The sequence below is a fragment of the Pezoporus wallicus genome, unplaced genomic scaffold (genome assembly GCF_028554395.1).
Source record: "Pezoporus wallicus isolate ANWC-B61680 ecotype Strahan unplaced genomic scaffold, APGP_CSIRO_Pwel_v1 scaffold_14666, whole genome shotgun sequence".
Lineage (NCBI taxonomy): Eukaryota > Metazoa > Chordata > Aves > Psittaciformes > Psittacidae > Pezoporus > Pezoporus wallicus.
In genome coordinates, this window is record NW_026637956.1 from 125646 (window position 1) to 151906 (window position 26261).

The window sequence follows — 26261 nt, forward strand, 5'->3', positions numbered from 1 at the left end:
AGGGCCATGAGTTGAAGTGGTGAAGGGAAACCCAACATCAGACCTGGCCCAGCAGGTCTGGGCTGCCCTGAAATGCAGGAGGATGCTCTCTGCATTTACTCCGTGCAGCACAGCCTGTATCCCCTGCAGGGGCACCGAGCTAGAAGCCTTCTGCCTGCCCAGCTTCTTGCTCCACACAAGGTCCCAACCACTTCAAACATCAGCATGAGACACCAGGTATGCGGTGGTGAAGGCAAAGCAGGCTTTGCCCATGCTGATCTTCCTTCAACTGACCTATGGTTAATGATGCCTTGAGCAGATTTGTTTGCCCTTTCTATCCCTGTGGTCCCAAAGCAACAGCCAGTGTGGAACACAGAATCACAGGCCAAGCAGGAGAGTTTGGCTCAGCATCACTGGGCTTTGGGACCAGCAGCCAGAGGAACATAGGGCCATCTGCACCGTGTTAACACACAAGCAAAGTGTGTGTTAAATACACCCAGGACCAAAGCATCGCTGTTCCACATAAAGACCAAAAACCTTGCAGTGATGAGCACTAAACCCTAGAATGATGTGCCTGTTTCCACCTAAATTTCAACTGAAAACAGGGAGCAAATACTGGGAGAGTCCTCCTGTGAAAGACCAAAGAACAGGGTGAGCTTCATCCTTCAAGTGGGGAGCAACTTCACCCCTCCCTCTCAGAAGGGTCAGGAGTGTGTGTGGGTATCATGGGGGCCTGCTCAGCCAACCATTCCACAGTCAAAAGCTCACTTTTCTTCCCAGTGACTAGCACTAGCGACTGGGAAATTCCCAGTTTTCTTCCCCTTCCATTCCCTCCCACTGGAGAGTAACACTGGGTATTCCCATCATATGGGGCAGGAGATCTGTGCTCACCTTTGACCTGATATTCCTTAGTTGCCGGCTAACACTGGATCTGTCTTTCTTCAAGAAATCAGGGTTGCTTTTTGATTTCATTATATCTGGGAAGAAGCAGAAGAAGTGGTGTTAATGTGGTGTCCATTGCAGCCCTGCAAGGAGCGGGGCTGGGGCTCTCCTGCCCTCCCATCCCAAGCGAGTGCCTTGCTGTGCCCAACTCAAGCAGTGCTGCTGTATGGTCAGAGGGGGCTCTCAGGGGTCTCCACTCCCTTGTACCGTGAGGTTTTCCCAATGCAAAGGGCCAGAAGGCTTTCAAATCCCATCCACTTCCCATCTGTGGGCTGGAAGGAGGAACTGCCACAGGAGGGCAGCTCCACTGCAAGGAGTGGAGGTGGGAAGCAGCATGAAACAGCAAAACAGCCTCGTGGCAAGTCCTATACTTGGACCTATTGCTACACAAGAGCTGGGATGCCAGGAAACCCACGGAGGAGCACTGACCATATCCCGATACAGTGGTGTTCACAGGGGATTTCTCTCCCTGAGCTTCTGTGGCTGCTTTCAGCTGCTCTTTCAACCTGCTGATATCACAGTCTGCCTTGGCCTTCACGATGCTCAGCTCCGTGTATATGTCCTTGTACTTGTCGCTGGCGTATTTCTTATCCTGGCAAAAGGAACAAGAGCAACCCAATGGAGTCAGACACGCATCTGGAGCCAAGGAGGTTGTGAATGCACTGAAGAGGAGCTTGGCAAATGCCCATGGAGGAAGAGCCGGCAACAGGGAGAAATGCTTGGCCGGGGCCATGCACGCATTTCATACACACCCTCAAAGCTGCCTCTGACAGTGGGGCAGGGGTTGGGAGAGGCACAAAGCTCTTCCAATGGTGAGCGTGGAATGGTTAGGGTTGGAAGGGACCTTAAATACCCTAAAAGACCTTAAAGGGGAAGAGTATACAGCACTGCCCATGCATGTAGCCCCTTTGTTACAGGATTACTTGTCTGTGCTTCAGCAAAGACACAGAAATCCAGAATTCCCAGAAATAGCCTTGGCACAGAGGCCACCCAGGGCAAACCAGATCCAGTGCTGGGAGGCTGGGCAGATCCCTAACCCCGATTGTTTCTACCATTTAAATCTGATCTGATGCGATAGGAATAGGGGTAAAGCACTGGAGGGATGTCTCCCACACGGTCTCCCTTGTGGGGGTAAGTCCTAAGCTGACAGGGTTGTGGAGTGCTTTACTGATGATACCAAATGGGTATTCAGCCCCATGCAGGGGAAACATTAACTACTGCTTCAAATATGGCTCTAAGCGAGCTGAAATGCAAGCACACACAGGAGCAGAGCACGTAAGAGGATGGCAGAACCATCCCCGGCATTACCCTCAGTGCTGTCTGCAGCTCGTCTTTGAGGGAGCTGATCTCCTGCTTCAGGTACTGGATTTCTGACTCTTTGACCCGCAGCAGGACCTGTGGGAACAAAAGCAGCCCATGGCCACACCAAAGAGATGCAGCATGAGCCCGAGATGCTCTCCCGCTGTGCCTGGTGATTCCGGGGCACAACCTGCTCCGTAAAGGCTGCTGGTTCACCCATCTTCTGGCTCACCAACAAGATGAGCCCTGGGTCTCTTGGGAACGTGCCCAAGCTCCCTGCACACCCCTTGTTTTCTGCCCCCACTGCTTTGTAGGGACTGTATCGCAGGGGACAAACAGCCTCAGAAGGGTGTGTGTGAGAAAGGAACATCAGGACTCCATAATCATGTCCCAATGCACAGCACTGAGCAGCCACACAGACCCAATGCACGGCACGATGGAGGGCTGTGGGATGCTCTCAGGGGTCCAAAGTGCTGCCCCTTGGGCACAGCAGAGCTCACTCACCTCCAGCTCGTAGGCATCCTTGCCCTGTGTAAGAGGCGACCCAGCAGCCTCTCCCCCGCCCTCCCCGGTCAGCAGGGTCCTCAATCGCGTGATCTCCGCAGCCAGGCGGTTATTCAGCTCCTGGGGAGGAGAAGGAGAGAACCGTGTGGGAATGGGGAGCACGGCCACGGCCTGGCACCCACCGTGCTGCCCCATTGGGCTGCCACCCCCTGCCCTGGGCACGGTGGGGATCTCACCTGGTTGTGGGCATTGAGCTCCTGGTTCTCGCGCTGGCACTGGCGGAGGGCCTGCCTCTCAGCCTCCAGCGCCTGCGCCAGGTGAGCGTTCTCCAAGCACTTCTGGGAATACTGCTCCGAAAGCACCTCCAGCTCCCGCTGCACCGACTGCAGCTCCTCCCTGTGGAACACACACGGGCAATGCCCTCCCTGCACGCACACTCTGCTGCCGGGACAACGCCACTGGGATCTAAGCACTGGCACAGGGTGCCCAGAGGTGCTGGGGCTGCCCCATCCCTGGCAGTGCTCAAGGCCAGGGGCTTGGAGCAAGCTGCTCTAGTGGAAGGTATCCCCGCTTGGAGCTGGATGAGCTTTAAGGTCCCTTCCAACCCAAACCATTCCATGATTCTAAGCTTGCTCTGGGCACTTGGGACCAGAGTATTTGCACACTTACACACCCACATGGATGCATCAAGGTTAACAAAGCTGCTTGGCTGTTTTGCTCAGTCAAAATCAAAGGGGAGAAAGGAGAGTCCCACATGCGTGATCTCCTTATGAGACCCAGTGATGGAGGATGATGATGGTCTTACAGGTATTGCCTTCGAAGGGCCTCGATGTCGGCATTGACGCTGCTGATCTGGGAGCGCTGGGACTTCTCCAGCTCTCGCTCCAGCTCCTCCCGGTGTGCGTTCTTCATGGCTTCAATGGCTGTGGGGGGACAGCACAGCATCAGCACCCAGCACAGTACTGGTACCCAGCACAGCATCAGCACCCAGCACAGCATCAGCACCCAGCACAGTACTGGTACCCAGCACAGCATCAGCACCCAACACAGTGCTGGTACCCAGCAGAGCATCAGCACCCAACACAGTGCTGGTACCCAGCAGAGCATCAGCACCCAACACAGTGCTGGTACCCAGCAGAGCATCAGCACCCAACACAGTGCTGGTACCCAGCACAGCATCAGCACCCAACACAGTGCTGGTACCCAGCACAGCATCAGCACCCAACACAGTGCTGGTACCCAGCACAGCATCAGCACCCAACACAGTGCTGGTACCCAGCACAGCATCAGCACCCAACACAGTGCTGGTACCCCCAGCATCAGCATCAGCACCCAACACAGTGCTGGTACCCAGCACAGCATCAGCACCCAACACAGTGCTGGTACCCAGCACAGCATCAGCACCCAACACAGTGCTGGTACCCAGCACAGCATCAGCACCCAACACAGTGCTGGTACCCAGCACAGCATCAGCACCCAACACAGTGCTGGTACCCAGCACAGCATCAGCACCCAACACAGTGCTGGTACCCAGCACAGCATCAGCACCCAGCACCATTCCACCCAAGGGCATTCTATTAAGAGCTTTAGTTTGGTTTTTAAAGGAACAAAACCCAACTCATCCCCATGAACCTCCCACTGCTTCAGTCTGTGTCCCTGGCTTCTGCCAATTTTAATGAAGTCCAAACAATTGTCCTATTCCCATAGTTTTTTCCTGGGCTGTGGCACTCCTAGTGCAGAGCCCTGGGCTCCAGTGCTTTCAAGCTCCCTGGGGCACTGAAGAATGAATTCAGTGTGAAATTGGCAATGAATTAACCACAGGAACGACCAATGCCGTTATGAGATGGAACAGAAAACAGATCAGACCAAGACGAAGGGTACCAAGCTTGGAGAAGGACCAGGAGATGGGCCTCCATCCACAACATCTCTCCCACCAGCCCTTTCCCATCGCTCTGTGATGCCTACCCATCCCACACTCTGCTCCTCTATATTGGAGCAAACCCCATCCCCTTGTCCCCATCAACACGGAGCTGCCCCATGGCAGGGGACCCTGTGCCATGTCCCCATACCTGAAATGGTGGCAGCCGTCTCCTCTGCGAGCAGGCGGTCCTTCTCCTCCCGCAGCTTCTCCAGCTCCCGCTGGTGCTGCCGCTGCAGGTCCTCAATCTTCTTCTGGTGCGTCTCCTCCATGGCTGCAAAGCCCCTTTCACATGTTGCCTGCAAAAAAGGGACCAGGGGAAGGGGTTGGCCTGTGTGGGGCTGGCATCGCAGTGGTGGTGAGAGCACCAGGAGCTGCATTGCGGTGTGGCACTCAAGTTCCATCGTGGGGATGCTCCATCATGGGGATGGACCTCACGTGGTCAGGGCTTGTCCTGCAGTCACTAGACCCTACTGTGCTCTTCCTGCTCTCTTCTGCACTGTCTGATCCCATACAGCCAGCTCTGGGGTGGACAGCAGGTGACTCCTGACAGCAACAAGACCTTAACTCCCACTGAGCATTGCTTCCAATGCTGCACGGGCAATTACCTGCTAATGGAATTAAAAGGTGTGAACTTAGGCCAGGAGATGGAGCAGTGCTCTGGGGAGCCAGGAGTCATCAGGGGTGAGATCCTGCATTCCAGCATGGTCCTTCTGCCCCAGACACCTGTTTCCAGCTCAGCCAGCAGCCTGGCAACCCCACTGAGGGCTTTGGGATCCCAATGGACACACAGCTGCAGGACAGAGGCAGGACAGCAAAGCCACAGGCAGGCTCAAGCTATGAGCTGGGAAGGGGCATGCACTGAGGACAAGGTGCAAGAGCCCCAGCAGACAGCTGGGGGCAAACCTGATGCTGAGCACTGCACTGGGCTTTTCTCCCTCTTCATGCTACAGGCTGCCTGTATTTCCTGATGGATTCCTTCTGGATTCACATTCGTGTTTTCCAGGGGAAATTTAAGGGGGACAGATTCACACACCATCCCCCCACCCCCCCCCCAGTGACCAAAATGCTCATGACAGTCTCATACCATTGACCTACACTAACATACACCCTCCTCAGCATCACTTTCTGTCCACTGCTTTGTAGCCTACGCCCATTCTCACTCCCTGTTTTCAGCTCTGCTGCTTTTTCTCCTCACCTTTATGTTTTAACCCCAAGGCACTGTTTACTTCCTCAGCCTTACTTGCTTTTGGAACTCGTAACTCAGAGCCAGAACCCGTCTGGACTTGTCTTGGAGTGGCATGAAGCAGCCTTGCAGAGCTCTCCATTACACCTCTAACGCTGGAGGAAAACACTTCTCCATAGGTCTGGCTGTAGGGGCAGTATTTAATGTATTGTAAATGCATTGCTAGAAATCCAGGACCATTTGAACATGTGCAACCCAGCACCTCGTGTTACTGATGCTATATTCTCCATGGGGTTCAGATGAGAAGAATCAAGTACATTTAAGCCTGTAAACTGGGCAGGTTTGCCATAGCCTGGTGAGCTTTCTAGCCGAAGGAAGTCCCTCTGCTTCCTACCAAGGTGCACAGAGAAGCTGGCTTACTCTGCTCTCCTCCTGGATACCTCTGCTTGCCTTCTTCCAAAGCAAGAACATCCCTTGGTACCAGCACCACCCAGGGTGCCTGGCTCACAGAACAAGGTTATCCCTGTGTCCTGCTGACCTGAGTGAGGAGTTCAAGGACTTTCCCTTCCTAAGGGTTAAGAGACAGCATTGAGTGAGCACCACTGCTCCACTCTGCTCTCCCCAGGGCACTTGATTCATATGATGGGATGCAGCAGAGCTACTGCTCTCCCCACGTTAAAACCAGCTTTTGGCTGGAGCTGAGCCACACGTTACCCCCATCCACTGAGGATCTCATGGCTGGGAGGAAGCTTGCCTGTACTTCTGCTGACTGAAGAACTCCATGGAAGCCTCACCAGCACGGCCTCTGCACACAGCCGGTGCGCTGCCCTTTCAACCTGGTGCTGCCAGGAGTCCTCTGCCACCCTAAATCCACTTCCCAACTGGAAATGCTCCTCCAGCAACAGCCAAACACCAAAGCCAAGAGGGTTGTTTGAGATGCTGCAGCATCTCAGGCCAGCTTGACAGCCAGTCACTACAGGAGGAGCGATGCGAACGATGGCGTTCCATTGCCAATGGGTTCCTCTGCACCTCGCCTGGGTTGCCTGTAACTGTGCACTGTTTGTTGTGTAAGGACTCACGCTGTGCACCATCAGGGTGGTTCTCCTCACAGCCTCGCGGTTTGCTATGGAATTTGGCATGGTTGCAGCTACTTTTCCCAGGAAAACATTAAGTTTCCATTTCGTCCCGCATTTTTGAGGGCAGCAGAGACAGGCTGGAGATGGGATCAGATTGAGAAAGACAGAGTTGAGGAATGCTTTTAAAGGGAAGCCACAAATAAAACGTATGCCTCAGGTATGAGGAGAAACACTACGGTCTTCATAATGAAAGAGAGTGAAGTTATCAAGCTGCTTTGTCACTCTCCCTCTCTATACAAAGACCACCTCCAAGCATTAACTCCCCCACTGAGACCAACCCTTCAGCAATGCATTTAGAATACCCAACCATGGGGATGCTTTATAGAGACCCTGGGGCTCACTTCAGCATGCTGGCTCTTTAGGGGAATGCCCTTAGGTTCAACAAGCAAACCCCAGGACCAAACACACCCTCCCAGTCACTCAGCAGCAGGAAAAAAGTGTTAAAACATATCAAAACCTTTAAGTTTTCAAAGTCTTTCTGGTATTTCTCCCTCAAGGTGGAAGCGTTCCCCTCCAGATGCTTGTTCTCCAGCTCATCCCTCATGGCGTTCATCTGGGCCTCCAGCTCCTGGATGCGTTCCCTCAGGCCATGCATGGAGTCCAGGTCACTCCCAGGGTCCTGCCCCGTGCCACCAGCCCCAGTGGGCACCCAGGCATCCCCATCACCCGGGTCCATGGCGGGGGACACCTCGGGGTGCTGCCTCTGGTACTCGTCCAGGGTCTCCTGCAGGCGCTGCAGGTTCTGGCTGTAGTGCTCCTGCAGCGCCTGCAGCTCCTCGCCATGGATAACCTGCAGCTCCTTGATCTTGGCCTGAAACTTGTCCTCCAGCATCTGCATCTGCTCCACGTGGTACCGCTCCATGTTCTGCTTGTCACGGACAACAGCATCCAGCTGGCTGAGCCCTTCTGTCCTCTCAGCCTTCAGAGCATCCTCTGTCCTGTTCAGCTGCTCTAGCACGTTTCGGATCTCCTCTTCGTACCGTCCTTGTAACTCGCTCAAGCTCTTGCTGTGTTTATGCTCTTCTTCCTCCAGGAGCCTCCTCTGAGCGTCGAGCTGGGCCACCTTCGCTTTGAGATCAGCGTTCTCCCTTTCAAGCATGGCAATCACCTCGCTGTACTCCCCCTGCTGCTTCCTGAGCAAGTCTTCATACTCATCCCGAAGGAGAGAGACCGTCTTCACGCGCTCTTGGCAGAGAGCATCCATGCTCTGCAAGGACTCCTTGTAGGACTTCATCTCTCTCTCGTACTCCAGCCGCACTTTGCAAGCGGCGTAACAAACCTGAGCCTGGACAATTGCATCGTGGACTAACAAAGAGGAATACCTTCCAAGGTCTCCCATGCACGAACGGTACGAAAGACTCTGAGATATCTTCAGGAGCTTCTGACAGTCTCTCATTGCCTCCTCAGGAGGCAGAGAGAGTAAGGCAACAGATATCTCCTTCAGAACATTAGCTTTGTCCTTCAGCTGCTGGGCAAGATCTTCCTGAATGGAAACAAGAGCTTCACCGCTACAGTCCACCAGGCTGCCAGGCTGCTCCCTCTTGGCTAATTCCTGACACGGCCCCGTCTGGAGATGGCTCCCATCCCAAGAGATCTGGGTTCTTTCCGAAGCATCTTTCTGAATCTCGAGTGCTTCAGTAATCTGGCGCATGACTCTGTCAAAAGCAGGAGTCCTGTACGCTCCGATGATCTCCTCCAGCATGCATTTATGCTGCTGGAGGGCTGTTTTGGTATTATGGAGGTCTTCTTCGATGGTTTTTAATCTCTGATGAAAAGACTCCCTCATTTTCTGTGCAACAAACCCAAGTTCTGCCTTGATCAACGCAGCATCTGCTACCGCACTGAGAAAACACGGAGCAAAGCCCAAACCTGTTGCTTCTGGTTTGCCCTCGGCTTCTCCTTCTCTGGTGCTCAAGTGCACTCTCAGCTCCTCCACTTGGCTCCAGAATTCCCCTTCCAGCAGCAGCTTCTTAGACAGGACGCTGGCCAAACTGATGGCTGTATGAGAAACATTCGCTGGCTCCAACAACACCACCTCAGCCGTGCCCTGGATCTCTCTCAGAAGGTGGGATATCTCGGAGCTTGCGTTTTTCAAGGACTCAGCTATTTGGTTGATGAGAGAAGCCTCAAAGGCCACTCTCTCTGAAAGCCACCTCAGCTGGCTCATGTCAAACACTTCCACTCGCTGCTCCTTGGAGACATGCTCCTCTTCTCCCAAAACCCCTCCTTCCGGAGCAGGGCTCTCTGTGATAAGCCTTTCACTCTGCTGACACTCGGATGGTGCCCCTCTCAAGGCTTGGATTGCGTTTGATAACGTCGTTTCCATGCTGGAGAGAGTAACAAGGAACAAATCACCTTCTTTCTCCTTGTCGGATGTGGGGAAAGACCTCAGCTGCTCCCTGCACTTCTCTAAGCAAGTCAGGGCTTGATCATTCCTCAGCTGGAAAGCTCCCAGCTCCCTCACGTGGCTTTCTATGAGCTTCAACTTCTCCTGCCTCTCACTCTCGAGCTGTGAGATCAAAGCACTGACTTGGGATAAGCTGGTCTGAAGCTGTTCCCGCAGCTGAGACTCGGTGCTGGCCCACTGCTGGTGGAGGGCAATGAGGGTCTCCTGGTTATGGCCGTGCTGGCTCTCAAGCTTCATCGTTACGTCTTTGAGCTTCTCCTCTGTGATGTACAGTTTGGTTTCCAGGGAATGGATAATGGAGAGATAGGTCTCAGAGTCACTTGTCCCTGATGATGGGTAACCAAGAGCTGGCTCCGATGACATGCTTTCTTCAGACAGCGACCTGTCTTGGCTCGTGTCTGATGAAGTGCTGCTTGTCCAGTTCTTCTCCGATCCATCTGGATGGATGTATTTCTGGCACTGGATGCTCGAGAAACGGATTCTTTGCCTCTTGGCCCCCATGATTCCCACATCGGGCTTTGTTAAGGCTTTCTGAACCAGCTCTTGGTCCTGGAGCTCTACAGCTTTGGATGGGGAGTCGAATTCCTCCGTTTGCCTCTGGCTGGTCTCAAGAACCTCATCCTCCTCCTCCTTCAGTGCATAGGTCAGAGCTGGGAGGACATCCTGAGTTGGCAGAGGCTGCCCTAATGGGGATGGATGACTTTCATCAGCCTCAAGATTGTGGCCAAGCTCTTCTGCCTCCTCAGCACACGGACCTGTGCCTACACTAGCCAATTTCCTTAAAGCCTCCTCCTTGGCCTTCAGCTTTATTTTAGTCTCCTCCAAACTGCTATCTAAAGCAACCATTTTAGCCAAAGCCTCACTGAGATCTTGATCTTTCTTCTCCACAATTCTCAAGTGCATTTCCTTAACGTGTCTCAGCTCTTCTTCTTTCTCCTTCAGCACCTCCTGCACGCCCTGGAACTGATAGGACACCTCCTCGAATGACTGCTCCAGGTTGTGGTAGTTGGTCTCTTCCATTTTCAGCTTCGCTTGCAGCTTTGCCACTTCGTTATCCGACTCCGCGACCTGATTCATGAGCTCCTGGAACCGACACTTGATCTGATCTCTCTCTCTTTCGAGCTCCTTGATGTGCTCTGCCAGTTTCTGGATGCTGGCCTCCTTCACCAGCAGCTGCTCCTCCAACTGGTGGACAAGCTCGCTGCCTTCGAACTTGGCACTCAGCTTCTCCTTCTGCAGGATCTCCATTTGCTGCTCGCTATTCTGCAGCTGGATCTCATACTCGTTGGCTTTATCCTCCACCTCCTTCAGGCTCCGTATTAAAACCTGCTTCTCCCTCTCACAACTCTCCAGCAAAGCCTCGTAATTCTTCTGCAGCTTCTCCTCCATGAGCATCCGCGCTTGCTCGCTGGCGTTCAGCTGCCCGCTCAGGTCCGCGATCCTATCTTGGAGCCGCTGCACCTCCTTCTGATGGTCCCTCTGCAGAGCCTGCTGCATTTCCAGGTCCCGCAGCTCCTGGGTCTTCTCCAGGAGCAAAGCCTCTGCGCTCTTCAGCTTCTGCTCGCTGGCCTTTAGCTGGGAGCTGAGCGCGGCCTCGCCGTGCTGCCACTCCTCCAACTGCTCTTTGGCTTTCTCCTTTTCGCTCCTCAGGTCGCTCTTGAGCTTGGCCAGGGTCTGCTCCTTGATGGAAAGCTCGGCTGCTGCGTTACTGAGCCTCGCCTGCAGGCTCTGAATCTCGGCTTCGTGGTGCCGGATCACGTCCTTGGCCTCGGCGTAGCTGCGCTTCAGTGACTGAATCTGCTGATTGATCAGCTCTTGGCGCTGGCATTGGGCTTCCAGCTCGCTTTGGAGGTCTTGGTTGACTTTGTGGAGCCTCTGCCAGGCACCTGATGGCGAGGCGGCCACCTCGGTCTTAAAAAGATCGATTAAATACTAGGTTAGTAACACTCTTGGCTCTCCCTTCTGAGTGTCACACCTCTGGCCAGGCAGGCCACGGGAAAAGCTCCTCGCAGTGATTTGGCTGCTACCCACATGCTCCAATTGAGATGATTTGTTCTCGGCATAATTTGTATAGTTTGGTTTAACCTTTTATTTTTGTTAGTTTTGAATGAGCAACGACTGCTTTCCAGTAAGAGAAAACACGGACCACAACATCCAAACAGCTGTACAGTAACAGGCTCAAAAGGAAAACAAAATAACCCAACCAAAAATCAAACAGAACCAAAAAAAAAACCACAACACACGATGGAAAAGAAACACCAGCAGTAAAACAGAGACAGACAGGAGCAAAAACAGGGTGAGAAGGAAGGCAAGGATGGTCACAGGTTGAGAAGAGAAGTGCTTTCTGAGCATGTTTGTTCGGGTTGTTGTGGAACAAAAAGTGCACAGTTCAGGTAACACAGTCCTACCGACCCAAAGCAACAACAGAAAGTGAGGTGACAGCAAGGACATCACATCCCACCCCAACGCAGGACAGCGGCGTGGCGATGTCATGTCTGTGCCTGCCAACAGGACTTAGCGGCTGCTCATCGCATGACAGAGATGCTGGTATGTGAAAGGTTAAGACTAAGGAGGATCTAATTCCTCTACCTGCAAAATAAAACAACCCCAAACCCAACGAAGGACAAAATAAAAAGAGCCCGACAAGTGAAGGGAGGGGGAAAAGGTGTGAGGGGAATGTAAACTGAAGGAAACCAACCTTTGTGAGATTCAAACCAAAGCAATGTAGCATGCAACGAGAAAACTCACAGAGAGAGAACCCATGCATGAAGGCGACAGAAATGATGTATCTTGAAACAAAATACACAGACAGGAAGAGGTGAGAGAAGCACAGCGTGAAGCCTAGGAATTTGGCCTGCCTTTGCTGTACTCTGGTCGCTGATAAGGAAAGCCCACAGATGTGACACTCAGTTATGTTAAGTTATATTTCATGCTTTACACCAAAAACATGCAAGAACATCCGCCCGGGACAGGTTAGTACGTGACCCTTCCCACCCACCACAACTGGAGCCCGGGGGCATCTCCAGTCTGTTTGTGAGGAGCAGGAGCTCCCACTGTTTCGCCCAGCAGGGATGTCCCATCCCAAGGAAGCTCAGAGCAAGAGAGGGGTTACACGAGGCCGGAGAGGCTTCGGTGCACGGCACATGCATCAGGGTGCGGATCTCAGTGGCTGCCCTATGAAACGTGAGGCATCTTCTATGTCAGGGGAGTGCTTGGGGGTCTGTATGGGGCTGCTCAGGCTGCCAAGGAGGGGTTGGGTCCCCCTTACGCAGCTCAGGAGGGATGGGTTAGCAGCAGCCAGGCTCCTCCATCATCCCTCCCCACAGACAACATGGGAACCTCTCCAAAACTAGGCAGGATGGAGGTGGGGACCACAGTTCAGAAGGTCTATCCAAAAAGATGTTTGCCCACAGTGTGGGGCTGCAGGAACACCCCAGGGATTCCATTCCTCCACCCCAGCAGGGTTTGGTGGGGTTACTCCCTTCTGCAACAGGACTTTAATCCCTCTGCTCCCAGGGAAACACAAGGGAAATCCCCAGAACAATGAAACTGGAGCAAGCAAAAGCCTCCAGCCCTTCCAAAAACCCTCTCCAACTCGTAAGCCACAGCCTGGGTCACTTCTCACTGCAGTGATGACTTCTCAGCCCTCCTGCAGCCTTCCTCCTTGTATCATATGGCCAACTTCAACTCAGCCAATCTGATGATGGATTCAGCATCCAGCTTTTAGCCCCATTCCCTGAGTTTTTCCAGGCTCCAGGCAAAGAAAGGCCTTTGCCCCAGGGAAGTGGGAGTTAGTTACTCTTCCACCACTGCCAATTGACAATGGAACTCCTCCAAGCAAGCACCGTCAGCCTGGGGACTCCAGAAGTAAATGTATTAAGAACTTCTCCAAGGAGATCACTGGCAAGGAAGGCAAGATCCTCCCCTACCTGGGCTGGTTCCAATGCCTATGGAACTCCTCCCGGGGAGATTCCTCCCATGGGAAATAAGGACACAAGATTCAGCATCAACATCGGGTTTGCTGCCATGGGAGCTCAGTGTGTGGCCGCTTCCATCCAGAGCCAAATTGGCCAAGTAGATTTGAACAGGTCAGAATGCTGCCCCTGCACAAAACAGGACTGTGGACCCACGAGAGCAGCCAGGAGCTGCCCTGCAGGCGCCACGGCTCCTCCAGGCACGGATGCTCCCAGAGGAAGGGCTGGGAAAAGTCCGCTTTGTTTGGAGGAGGGGAGGAAAGGCTTCCCAAGAGACTCTGCCATCTCTTTTGCCAGCACCTCCAAAACACAATTCAAAGCTTTGCTGAGGAAAAGCACCTTATAAGAGAAGAAACCACCAAGATCCAAGACAACAGGCTGCGCCGGTGCAAATCCTGCTCTGGCTGCAGGGAATGTGCCCAGGAGATCCACCTGCATGTGCTGTGTTTGCCTATACAGCCACCACACCAACTCCTCATCCAGGAGCACACTGGGCTACACGATGCTTAGGAAGCCTTATTCCCACAGCCTGAAGGGAGTATCTGGGATACAGAAAGAGGGGAACAGCGGCTGCTCCTGGAGCCCACTCAGTGATGTACATCTCTGCATCAACCAGGATGCAACCACAAACACCCCAGACCAAAGCCCACCATTCGGTCCCCCTCGGGCACACACAGAGAAGAGGATGGTTTCTCTCTCCTCCCTGCTCCCCTACCTGCAACACGTAGCCCTCCCGGGCGCTCTGCTCCCGGCCCAGTGCCACTTTCAGCTGGTCCTGCAGGTGCCGGTTCTGCTCCAGGAGCTCCAGGGCCTCCTTCTGCTTCTGCTCCAGCTGGAGGGACACAGAGACAGAGTCCAGAGAGTTGAGCAGGGAGTCGGTCATAAGGAGCAAGGGGTTTGGAGGGGATACAGAACAGCATGAATGGGGCTGTTGATGGCACCGCTGCTTTGCTCTGCTCTGGGATCCGTGTTTCATTTTGCCAGGCCAAATCCCTCCCCACCAAAAGAACTGTGTTATGATTAGTTTAGTCCTTAAAGCTCACTGCAGCAAAGGATGAATGGCACCAGCTCATGCCAGGCATGACCCTGGCAAATCCCAGCCCAGTTCGGATAGGCGATACTCCTGGTTACTCCATGCCTGTACCCCTAATACACCTCAATCCCAACTAACAACAAGCTTTGTTATCTCAGGCATGGGTCTCTTCCAAATGAGCTGAGTCTCCTCCTTTCTCTTCCTCAAACCCAAGATTGTTTGATGGAGGCTCCACAGAAAGGGAACCTTTGTGGTGTGTGCTACAACTGAAGCCAGTTATGGTTTTGTGGACATCACCACAGACACAAATCTCTACAGCCATACAGAAGTAGGAGCTTGATGTTAGGGCCTGGTTGACACACACCAGTTGTGCCCATCTCATCAGAGCCATGCTGGCCAACAACCAGCTGTTGTACAGTGCAGGCTGTACTGGCTGGGAGGGGGTAAAACAAAGTGCTCCTCAAGAACAGCCCCTCCTGCAGCCGTGGGAACACGAAAGCTGCTGGCAGGGCTGAATGGGAATGGACACGGATCTGCACCCTGCCAGCTCCCCAGGGGACCCTACAGCATCCCCACCCCTTGCCACTGCAAAGCAGGGATAAAAGCAGCTTTTTAAAGCCTTGCTCAGGCTTCCTACAGTTACCCCAGGGATCTGTTCCAGCCCCCCGCACACCCCCCTTTACCTCCTTCTCCAGCAGTGTGGTCAAGTGCTGCTTCGACAGCCCCTCATCCCGGTCCTCGGCGTTTGCGAGATGCAGCGGCGCGATGGGGATCTGCTTCTCCTCCCGCAGCGGCGTGGTCTCCACTTGGTGCCAGCGCTGCTCGATCTCCACGTGGACGTTCTGCGGTTTGATGTCTGCCGGGACGGGCAGGATCCGATCCACCTCCATCCTCAGCGCCTCTTCCGACCCTGCCCCATCCACAGCGTCGATCATCTCGAAGCGCTTGCGCCGTTCCTCCCGCCGCCGGGCCCGCTCCCGTTCCAGCTCTCCGGTGTCGGCGTCGGTGGCACCGGTGTCCCTGGGGAAGGCGGCAGAGCCGCTACTGGAGGAGTCTGCAGCGTTCGCACGCTCCTGCACCAGGGCTTGCTGGATGGGGCGAAATTCAGCCCAGTCAAAGGTCTTGGACCGTCCTTCTCGCCGGCGCTCCCGCGCACGGCTCCGCTTCTGCTCCGGGTCCAGCTCAGCTTGTTCCGTATCTGGCTTCTCGCTCGGCTTTGGACCAGTCTCGAAGGAAGAGCTTGTTTTGCTTTTCTCTTCCGGCAGAGAGCTGTGAGGACACAGAGAGGGTGAAGGGAAGTGTCAACGGGTGCTCGAGACAGCCAGGCGCTCCCATGCATGCCTTGAAGAGCTGGGTGGAAAGGGGCTGCTGGAAGCCCAAGCCAATGCCACGTGGGTGCCCCCCTGCCCCTCCATCTCCCATTGCCTCTCAGGTGCAGGAGCTGCTGCTGCCTTTCCCCAGGGTCACACTGGTGTGCAAAGCTTTGGTGCAAGCAACCCCGGCTGCTCTGCAGCTGATCCCAACCTCGCTCCTCCTCAGCAGCCGCCCCAGGGCTGGTGACCATGACCCAGCAGCAGCCTGCGGCCGAGGCAGCCACCCCAAACCATCCTGCCAGGCAGGGAAGAGGCTTCCAAAGCTCCTCCATCCAGCACCCGGTGGCTGGCTCAGTGCCCACCACCCTGGTTGCAGGGCTCCATGCACACACGCTGGTCGATGCAGCCACAGTCATGTACTTGCAGGGAGGAGGATGCCACCAGTCCCACCAAAGTCAGTCTGGCTTCAGAGCTGCGGGGCGAAGAAGCACAGAGCAGCTCCCAAAGGTCTTGGGTAACAGGGGGGGGAAGGTTTTCCTTGAGCTTGGCAAAGTCGGGGTATGAATGGGTTGAAAACTTCTCCGTGCCACTATCTGCACTGAAAGCACAGATCCCCCCTGGGGAACCTTGAGGGCAGCACGGGGTCTGCACGCTGTACGAGCGGTTGTCAGTGCAGCAAAGGAGAGCCAAGAGTTATTCAACAAATGCCCATTTCTCAAGCAAGGAATAATTCTGAGTGCTGAGGTGGTGGGCTGGGAGGGGAGACAGACTTGTCAGGCAGGGAGAAGTTAACAGGGGAAGGTAATACCGTTTCCAACCTATGGATAGACCATAATGCAGGATTAGCTTATTAATACATGCCGGCCTCGTCACATGCAAATCAAAATCAAAACAGAAACCAGCAGTGTGCTAAGCCTGCAGAGGAAGCCATCCCGAGGGAGTGGCAGGCATGTGCTGAACCCTCTTTGCTACCAGAAGCTCCTGAGATGCCTCCGGAGGCACAGCCCTGCTTGCCCAGGCTGACTCCTGGCTCTCCCTGCTTCCAGTACAACCACAGCCTCCCCGCAGGCTCCAGCCTCCAGCATAGCCTCGATAAGCTTTCTACAAGGACGCAGTGGGAAGAGCTGGAAAGCAGCTCCCCAGGCCCTTCGCTGCAGGTAAATCTCTGCCACAAGGGCTCTGCCCCATGGGACCACATGCACTGAGACTGCAGTGACCAGGAGGGAGCAGCACGGCTTCTCCTCCAGCCTTGGAAACACACCCCAGCAGCCACCAACCTCGATGTATGTGCATACACCCAAAACAAAGGATGGAGCAGAAGAGATGACTCTGCATGGGTCTGGGGCTAGTATCTTCCGATGCACTTTCATCCACGATCAAACCACAGGCTCAGTAGAGCTGGGTTGCAAGACACACAGGCTAAAAGCAGCTCAAGAGATAACTCCTTTTTCAGCTCTGTCACTTGCAGCTAATAGAATAAACCCAAAAGGCAGCACAATGAAACCTCCTCGCTCCGTAAGCATGAGAAGATACTGCACAACTCCAAAGCCAGGCACTCAGTCTGGAGTCAGTGATTACAGCTGCATTTAAAATCAGCACAACAGGGATGAGATTGAGTCTTAAACTGGAGAAGAGCACTAGGAATGGGGTCTTGGGGCCCCTTGGATGCTGATGAGAGACAGAAACGATGCTGCTCTAAATACCACATGGAATAATCTTGGTATTTCTAGAGGTGACACATCTCCCAAGCTCATTTCTCCTCTGCTGCTTTGCAAAGGGCATGGATGTGTGTCAGGAAGCAGCACTGGGGACGGAGTTAAGACACTCATAAGATTGACCCAACCATTCTCATTTCATCCCTCGCAAGCGCCCAGGGCTATTAATTCTGCTCACACATCTCACATCTCCTCCATCCCAAATCAATTCACATCACGTGGTGGTGGGGGGGATCTCTGCCTTGAAATGGTATTTATAGGTCCAAATGAGAAGTTGGGGAGTTAACACACGTGGCTGCGGGAATGGTGTGTTCAAGAAGCTGCAGGCAACTGGGGGAGCTCTGGGGAGCTCACCCTCACTGAGGAACCAGTGCCCCATCGTTGAAGCAGCCACCTTCTTGCTTGTGGGTATATTATATCTGCATGGTGATCATTAGCAGAGGGTAATTAGTGTCTCTGCAGACTGCAGGGCAGTGCTGAGAGCAGGGAGCAGAGCAGCACCTGCCCCCCACCAGGGGCTGACACATGAAGCAATCTAAACAGTAATTAGGACTTGAGTAATGAGTGTGTTTGGCTCAGTGGAGACATGGCAGTGGGTTAATGAGAGACACAGCTGCAGGTGTGTACGGAGTCAGACCAGCCCTAGGGATGGGGTGAACACCAACACCATCCCAGCACAGCCAAGCACCCAGGCTAACGTCCCTCTTGCACCCCAGCCATGCTGTGCAGACATTGGCCACCTCTCCATCATGAGCCCTCTGGCAGTCTCCTTTGGCTTTCCAGCAGCCCTGCTCACAAGGTGGGTGCAGGGGTTAATGATGGGCCTGAAACCAGGTGGGATGGGATGGGATACCCCACACCACGGCAAAGGGCTTGTGAGCAGGCACCGGTGAGCACAGCCCTGCTCCACACATGGTGCAGCCCTTCAGCCCCCAGCAACATGACTAACCCACGTACCCCATCCAAACCAGTGCAAAACGACAGAAGTGCACCTATAATTCCCTTTTCCCCAGCTCAGGATTGTGATTCATGGTCTATTAATGCAGTGCAACAAGTTACTGCCCAACTGGTACCTGCGCTTGGACCCTCTCATGAGGGTAAACCAGCCAAACCACTTTGCATGGGCTTGGAGCAGATGCAAAGGCAGCAAGCACAGGTCTGCTGCGCTGCAGTAACCTGTTGGGCTATATCTGGCTCTTAAAAGGAAGAGAGATGCCCTCCAATTTCCTGGGTCTTCATCTTCATCTATAGTCACATCGGAAGATACCAGTGTGGGGAAATCAAGTGTCAAGACCAGGTTGCTTCTTCCCTTCTCTCTGGCTTTTATTTAAGGGAAAAAAATAATAAAGGGGGGGGTGAAAGAAAAGAAAGAAAACTAAATGGAAACTGCAGGACTTCCCATCCGAGGTGCAGAAAAGGAGCATGCAGTGAATCACGAGATAATACAAACCACAGAACGTTAATACAGGAGAGAACACAGTTTTCCAACCTGGGCTTCAGCACGGATAGTTTCAAAGAGAAGTTTTTCCTGGGATTGCATGGAAATCAAACACACACAGGAATGAGGAGAGAGGCGGCTTCCCCGAGACCCCCCGCGAGATCCACCAGAGCTCGGGCAGGGCTGGGAAACAGTGGCCGAGTGCCAAGCGGGATGGGGAAGGAGAGGCTGGAGCATCTCCATGTCAACAGCACCGGGTGAGAAGAGCCATTCCATCAATGCAGGGACAAACCTGGCAAAAACCTGCTTGTTTCAGCTACAGTAAGGACAGGAGACGGAGTTAATGGTGTGTCCGTGTCCACGAAGCCTGCAAGAGGTGGCCCATACGAGTGTGGCTGGCACAGTTAGCTGTGAGGAGGTCAACCACCCTTTGCCCACAGCCACAAGCGCCCACAGAAGGGACTCTGTGAAGCGAGGGGGTCCCTTCCTCTGGCACTGGTGGCAGGAGGAGATGCGAGTGTTACTACAGGGGAATGAGCTCTGGAAGATCAAAAGAGGAGGGAAGATTTGCTGGCTGGAGTTTAAAACACATCCGAGCCAAACAGCTTCTAAACTGAACCCTGGGCTTGTGCTGCTGTGACCCGCGAAGGGGATGGGCAGCTCGTGCTGAACAGTAGCCAGAGGAAAGGGGGAACCCTTTCACACAACTGAATCCAAGTGGTTTCACAATACCTGGTAGGAATCCAGAGGAGCCTTGATATAGGAACAGTATTGCATATTCCTACGCACAAATTAAAGCCACATTTTCAACCCTCTTTGAAACGTGCACGCGTTAAAAGAGTAACTCAGCATATCAGCATCCCCACAAAGCGTATCCAAAATAAGCCCAGAGAGAGGGATGTGAGAAAGAGCCGCAGCTTCCAGGAACGGACAGGCTCCGAAAGAGGAGAGAAAAGGGATAAAGGAAGAGTTATTCCTGCGCAGCAAACCAGACAACTGCAGGGGCTGCTAAACTCCCCCCTTTACCTTGTTACATCTGGAGCAGTGGTGGGGCGAACGTGCTTCATGATGGTCTGGATCCAGTTGCGGCGAATGCCCGTCGTCATGGCAGAGAGGGTGAACTCCCCTTCCTTTGTCTAGGGAGGGAGGAGGACGGGCTCAGAGCAGCTGATGGCACCCATCAGGATCATCCCATACACCCCAATACCACCCTGCACCCAGCCCCAAGCACCCAGTGCTGGGGCACTGCTGCCTGGCTGCGTGGAGGTCACATCCAGCCCCTCCATCCCTGAGCGTGCTCACAGTGGGAATTAGGCCATAAACCCCTGGAGCATTTTGGGGGTGCTGGGTGGCCTCTCTTATGTGCCTGGGGAGATGTTTCCTTTGCCACAGATGAGCATCCCCAAGCAGCAACACAGCATAAGCGGCCCCATTGGCTGTCCCACAGCCAGACTTCCTCCTTCCCGTGTTTTCCTTACATGGATCTGGAAGCCGTAGTTTCGCTGAACCGGGTACTCAGTAACATCATAGCACGTGGATAAATCGATTTCTCCATCCAGGTCAGCTGCCTGGAGAGGGAAGAGGTGAACTAAGACACTATGCTTTACAACCCCAAAGTGTGGTGGGCTCACAGGGAGCAGGGTCCTTGAGAAGCACAAAGCTCTGAAGAGTGATGCTCGAGGACCTCAGCATTTGGGAAGACAACCTGTCTGGGGCTGGTCTGGGAGCACCTGGGTGCAGAGCAATGGGTTGAATACTGATGGAGAACACACTTACCTCCTCAGCCACTGAATCTCTGTAGTATCTCAGGCTCTGGTCGGTCAGCACAAACCAGTGCTTCTTCCACTAGGAAACAACCAAGACGGAGCAGTTACACTCCTGCTCCTTCCCCACCAGCAAAGCCCAGGCATCTTGTCACAGTCACCCAGCACAGACACCTTCATTTCCCCTCAACAGGAAGAATGGGAGGAAGGGAAGGGGATTGCTAACAGCCAGCAAACCCATGCTGGCATCAGTGCCCGCCTCTAAGGCTGTCATAGAGCAGCGCATCTTGCATCCCTCTGGGAATGGACAGGAGGAAGGCAGCAGTGGCTGCTCCCCTCAGAGCCAGCTCAGAGACATTTATATATTCCTTGGCCTTGCCGTTTCCCCAGTGCTCTGAAGGCCTTATCTGAGCCATTACTGACGCCAAAGGGGTTGCTGGGTCACAAGGGAGCCGGCTGCTCCCGGTCTCATGACTAATAGAGAATGGGAACACTAAACCGGTCCTGCTATCCAAGCTGCCCCAGCTCCCCAGGACATGATATCCCACTGTGGGTCTCTGAAACGTCCCCAGGACAGAGAACCAGATACTCCTGCTCCAAGACAAACACCACTTGCATAGGGCTTGCACACAACCACTGCTGCCTGGCTCCAGCATTGTACAAATTCCCTGTCACTGTTCTGCACCTGCAACTGGTTTCTCCCATCTGGAGCATGGCCCAATACTCACCCACCCTGCAAGGACACTGGAGCTTTGTCAGTGCCAAGAGCAGCCCCATGTGCAGCCAGGACATCCCAGTGAGCACTGGCTGCTAGAAATCAGGACTGACAATGGCACCAAAGGATCGATGTGAAGGGCAAAGCTTCTCCCAGACTCACCTGCCCATCCTCATACTGCTTTGTCAACCAGCCCTTCTTGAAGTTCAGGAGGTCAGGCTGCAAGAAAAGAGAAGGGGGATCAGAGGGGAGGGCAAAAGCATCTGCACCCAGAAGCAACAGCAATAAAAGAGGGCAGTAACAGTTAAAGTCAGAGAACCATAGAATAGTTTGCGTTGGAAGGGACCTTTTTAAAGGTCAACTAGTCCAAACTGGATCGTTATACTGTGTGGTGGCTAAATGTCTGCTCCCAGAAGGAACAAAGACTTGCTGTATGGTTTATTGAGGCTGTTCTCTTCCTAGCACTCCCCTTGGCAATTTCCTACTGCTACACCAGCGTTACAGAGGAAGGAGCAGCAAGGAATTAGCAAGACTGCAGGCAGTTCTGTCCCTCTATTATATATTACGAAAGAAAAACAGCGTGCTGTGGCTGCAAGGCTGCAGGGTTCAAAGCAAGGCTGGAAATCCAGGGGATCCAAGCACTGCATCACCCACATGAGACCTGCTCTTTACTCCAAAGAGGATGCATTGGGATGTTGAAGCCCTGAGCAAAGCAACCAAGGCAGCGTGGGATAACCCCTGCCAGCCCTCACTCCCAGCCCTGCCCATGTGCAGGGAAGGATGTGGTGGAAATGCTTTCACTCCCTCGAGGCTGAGCTCTTCCAGCTGCTCCATGTGCTGCAGAGTGGAGGAGGAAAGGACAGCAGCGTGTGAAATGCAGCTGTAGTGCCTGAGACAGGGTACAGCAATGGGATCAATGGAAAACTGGGGTCTGGAAGGCTGTTCAATCAAACCGATGCTGTGAAGCACACATATTCGGGTGCTCCCATCGCGGTGGGTACCCAGCCTCATTCCACAAAAACACGGGGGGAAGTAAATGCCATACTGCCCTTCATGAATGCATGTGGAACAGGATGAGGGAACAGGCAGACACCAGCTGGAGCAGCCCTGGCTGGGATGTGGCTGCAGGCAATAAACCCACCGAGGCCTGCCAGGAGCTGCTGATTAGGCAGCAATAAGCCATGGACAAACTGCAGAGAATATTGCATTGGCCATGACTACATCCATCTCTGAAGCAGGCTGAAAGCTGGGTATCCTGATCTCAGCCCTAACTGATCCTGAAAGCAACACCACCACTTCTCTGCCGAAGTGCAAGTGGGATCATGCTCTTAAGGTCTGGATCCTGTTGAAGCCCCTCCTTGTACTATAGGAGAGCATCAAGAAAAGAATCTATATTTGGATCAAGGATAACTGGCTCCCAACTATGCACTTTGAGGAGAAGGAAAACAGAAGGACTCCAAGAGTTAGTTTTCACCTGTTTTTTATCAACTGGGAATAAACAGAATCTTCTGGAAAAGCAGATAAACCTCTCCTCAGCAGCATTCTTACTCACCTCTTAGTTTCCCTAAGATTTAAGCCAAGCTGTAGAAGCAGGCAGAGAGGAGCGATGCTGCTAAGCAGTGTATGCATGTTTCAGAGCAGGCTGCAGTGAGATACTACAGAAACACCAGGAACAGAAGGTTTCTCCTGTAGGTCCTGCTCCATATGGAAATCCCTTTGCTTTCCTCTCCTCAGGCAGACAGGAGAGCACAGACTGTGCCCGAAGCTGCAAAGCTGCTCCAGCATGAAATGTCTGGGACCAGCTGCCACTGAAGGGTGTAGACTTCAGAAACCAAACTCAGATGAAGCACTTGATGGAAGAGATACCCAATGCAGCAAAGCCCCAGCTCTGCTGAACTCACAGAGCCTAACAAGGGATGAACTCTCCCTTGGCTTTTATCCTGATGGATAACCTGATCTGACACAGTGAACTTAATGGGTAGGGGAGAGTCTTGCAATCCTGGTTGCAAGGCAAGCAGGCATGCAGGTTTTTATGTTCCTACTTTGTTAGCAGGAGTGGCACAATAAAGGTGTATTTAATGCAAGGAAATGGTTTTCTTCCCACTGACTTCCTTGCCTTCACTGGATGCTGTGCATTTCCACCTCATGCGCACTTCTTGCACCTTTCTGTTACCACCAAGAAGTTACAATCACTCTTATGGCTGTGTAAGTCCACATGAGGACTCAGCCACTGCATTTTTCTGCAAGTCCTTGAATGGAAGTCGCCCATCCACAAAAAATGCAGCTTGTATTTACAGTGGCTCTGTAATCTTTGTGAGAGATTAGCAAGTGTATTTATTCTGTTCCGACAGAAGGGTGGTGAGCGAGAGGAAAGCATTCTGTGTTTGCTCTGTACTGTTTGCCTTCAGGTCTGGTGAGCATCTGAAATATGCAAAGGGAGGAAAGCTCAGGAGGGACGTCTGGCCCTTCCTCACAGCCTTCATCCCACTCACACTCACCTGCAACTGCACAAACATCAAGGTAGTGGCATTAGAAAACTGAGCCACGTGTTACCTCTGTCTGAAGATGCTTCAGTCATGACCCAGAGACAGCACAGGGCAAAGAGGAGCTCTGGCTGGCAACCCCAGCACCTCAGGGGTGACCTACAGCATCAGTGTCTAACACATCGAGCAAAGCACTGAGGACATGGGGTATTCCAGGGAAAAATAACAACCAAAATGGCTGATTTCCAAGCTGCTGCTGTACGTGAAGGAAAAGGACTCCTTTTTGAACAGTAGATGGAAAAAAGTAAGAAGTGCAGCTCTCTCCAGCAGAGCCCCTATGACTCTCACTGAAACCTGCTCCAAATCTGCGTGCATCCTACATCCTAGTTATGAGGAAAGCAGCAGACAGCCCAGTTTTCACGGGACCTGCCTGGGAAGGGCCTCTCACATCCTCCCCCAGGGCAGAGGACACAGCCCTGCTGTCTCACCGTCATAGAGGACTCCGTGGACCTTCTGTCCAGTGACTTTGCCCGACGGTGCGGGGACAGAGGAGAGGCAGACACGTCCAGGATGGAGCCCACAGCTGCAGCTTCACAAGTGAAGTCCTGTGTGAACAGCGTTAGCCCAGATCAGTGCAGGAACTAGGACAGAGTCCTGCTCTCTTGGCTCATGGCATAAAAATCCCTGTTATCTAAGGGGCATCTCAGGCTCAGAACAAGTGTCATTGCACTGGCGACACATTTTTGTCCTCTCAGGTGTTAATGTGTTCCCAATATATCCAAGTGTATCTGGGACTCTCAAAACTCCCCGTTTCTTTTGTTACTTCGCCCCATCCTGCTGTGTCCTGCCATGGCAGATCTGAAGTTTCCCTGTTTCTATTTCGGAGGAAGGAGAAAAGACAGCCTGGTTTTCCACCACTCTCCAGCTGGGCCATGGGAGCAGAGCAGCGAGCAGCAAACCTGCACAGACTGAGCACACAGAGTGGTCCGGCTCCTGTATGAGCCTGCCTGTGATCCAGTTCCCCTCTCCACCCAGGGACAAACCCTGTATAACTAAACCTATAGCTAAACCTGCCAGATCCCATCTCCCAAACCCCACAAGACTTGGGATGAGTAGCTTACCCTTTTCCGTGGGAAAACCCTCTTCTCACTCCTGCCCTGCCGCGTCTCGCTGGAAAGGGCGGCACCGCCCGACACGTTCGTTTCCATGTGCTCTGCGTTCTCAATATCTAGTGCCTCAAACTTCTCAATTACCTGGGATCTCCTGGAAAACAGACAGGAAAAGGGAAACCAGAGCCGGTTTAAATCCCGGAACTGAGCTGAGCTGTACAACCCCACAAGTGCTTGACCCAGTGCTCACGGACACCGCGCTTCTGGTCCCCGTTTCTCTGCATGTCGCAGCGGGCACAAATCCAGGGGAAACCACCCCAATCTGACAATGGATCATTGAAAGTGGGGACAAAACCTCCCTCGTATCCTCTTAAATCCCTAGAAACCCCTTGCAAAACCAGCAATAGCTTTTTACGTGTATATTTTACAGCCCTTTGAGAGGCTGGGATTGAGCTTTGGCTCAAGCTTTCTCTCTGCCCTCCAGTCCTGCAGCTATCAACAGCCCTCCCCAGACCACAGAGCAGAGACACATCAGACCCAGCTGGGGTGCAGAGGCAATGGGTGCCTGTGGGTCACCCTGTGTGTTCACTGCAATAGACAGCCTGTAAAAACAGCCCCACACAGGTAACACCCAAAGGGCTCCACTGGGAGAGGGGTGTCCATAGGTGCCTCTGGACAACAGGTCTGCCTTGCAGGTTGGACCAGCTGAAGAGGCATGAGATGAGGAGCACCCTGCACAGGCACACTAGGGCATCCCCTGTAAAACCATGGAGCTCAATCCTCCTCTCAAACTGGTCTGCAAATGCAGTATGGACAGCAGGGAGCACTGCTTGGGATCTCAGATACCGCCCTGGTGACCCACTGCACTGTGGCACTTATGTCTCTGAGGATGGAGGAGAACTACGAAGAAATGTGAACAGAACAGGAGCCAACCCCAGACCAAACCCAAATGGAATGCTCCTAGGAAAGAGCCTTGCAGGTGGAATTAAAGCACCATTTCAGCATAGAAAGCTGCTTGCTGACCCACAGGAAATAGTGGAGTTTTCAAAGGACCTACTGGGTGTCTTAAGTCTGCATGCCCAGGTCTCTTCTATCAACCTCAGGTCTTTGACCACAACATGGGAACATGAAGCAATAACCCACCACCACCACACATGCCAGCTGAGCTCCAAGCTGTGGGGTTTAAAGCTCAGTTTTGAACCTCCCCAAAAGCTCAGTCCAGGTGGGTTCCAGACACAAAACCTGGACCCACTTGTGCCGCATCTCAAATCAGGGCTGATTGCTCTGTGTAAACCTCTAATGTGCAAGAAAACCACACTGGCAACCACATGAGGGGAAACAGGTTGT

General features: G+C 53.3%; 1 protein-coding gene across 7 annotated transcripts in view; it reads right to left on the reverse strand.

The window, feature by feature from the left end:
• Window positions 1-26261, reverse strand: part of MPRIP (myosin phosphatase Rho interacting protein) — a 72802-nt gene that overhangs the window by 2707 nt on the left and 43834 nt on the right. For 4 of the 7 annotated variants that reach the window (XM_057408485.1, XM_057408481.1, XM_057408484.1 and 1 more), the window contains exons 8-24: window positions 24927-25068; window positions 24294-24410; window positions 21485-21541; window positions 20621-20689; window positions 20323-20412; window positions 19871-19980; window positions 18896-18934; window positions 15062-15647; window positions 14061-14177; window positions 7422-11282; window positions 4794-4941; window positions 3530-3647; window positions 2961-3120; window positions 2725-2844; window positions 2230-2316; window positions 1351-1513; window positions 871-956 (exon numbers count right to left, since the gene is read on the reverse strand). In XM_057408485.1, coding sequence (XP_057264468.1) covers window positions 871-956; window positions 1351-1513; window positions 2230-2316; window positions 2725-2844; window positions 2961-3120; window positions 3530-3647; window positions 4794-4941; window positions 7422-11282; window positions 14061-14177; window positions 15062-15647; window positions 18896-18934; window positions 19871-19980; window positions 20323-20412; window positions 20621-20689; window positions 21485-21541; window positions 24294-24410; window positions 24927-25068 — 6070 coding nt within the window. The remainder of the gene's footprint in view (window positions 1-870; window positions 957-1350; window positions 1514-2229; window positions 2317-2724; window positions 2845-2960; window positions 3121-3529; window positions 3648-4793; window positions 4942-7421; window positions 11283-14060; window positions 14178-15061; window positions 15648-18895; window positions 18935-19870; window positions 19981-20322; window positions 20413-20620; window positions 20690-21484; window positions 21542-24293; window positions 24411-24926; window positions 25069-26261) is intronic. The other 3 variants (XM_057408486.1, XM_057408487.1, XM_057408482.1) reach the window with 2 other exon arrangements.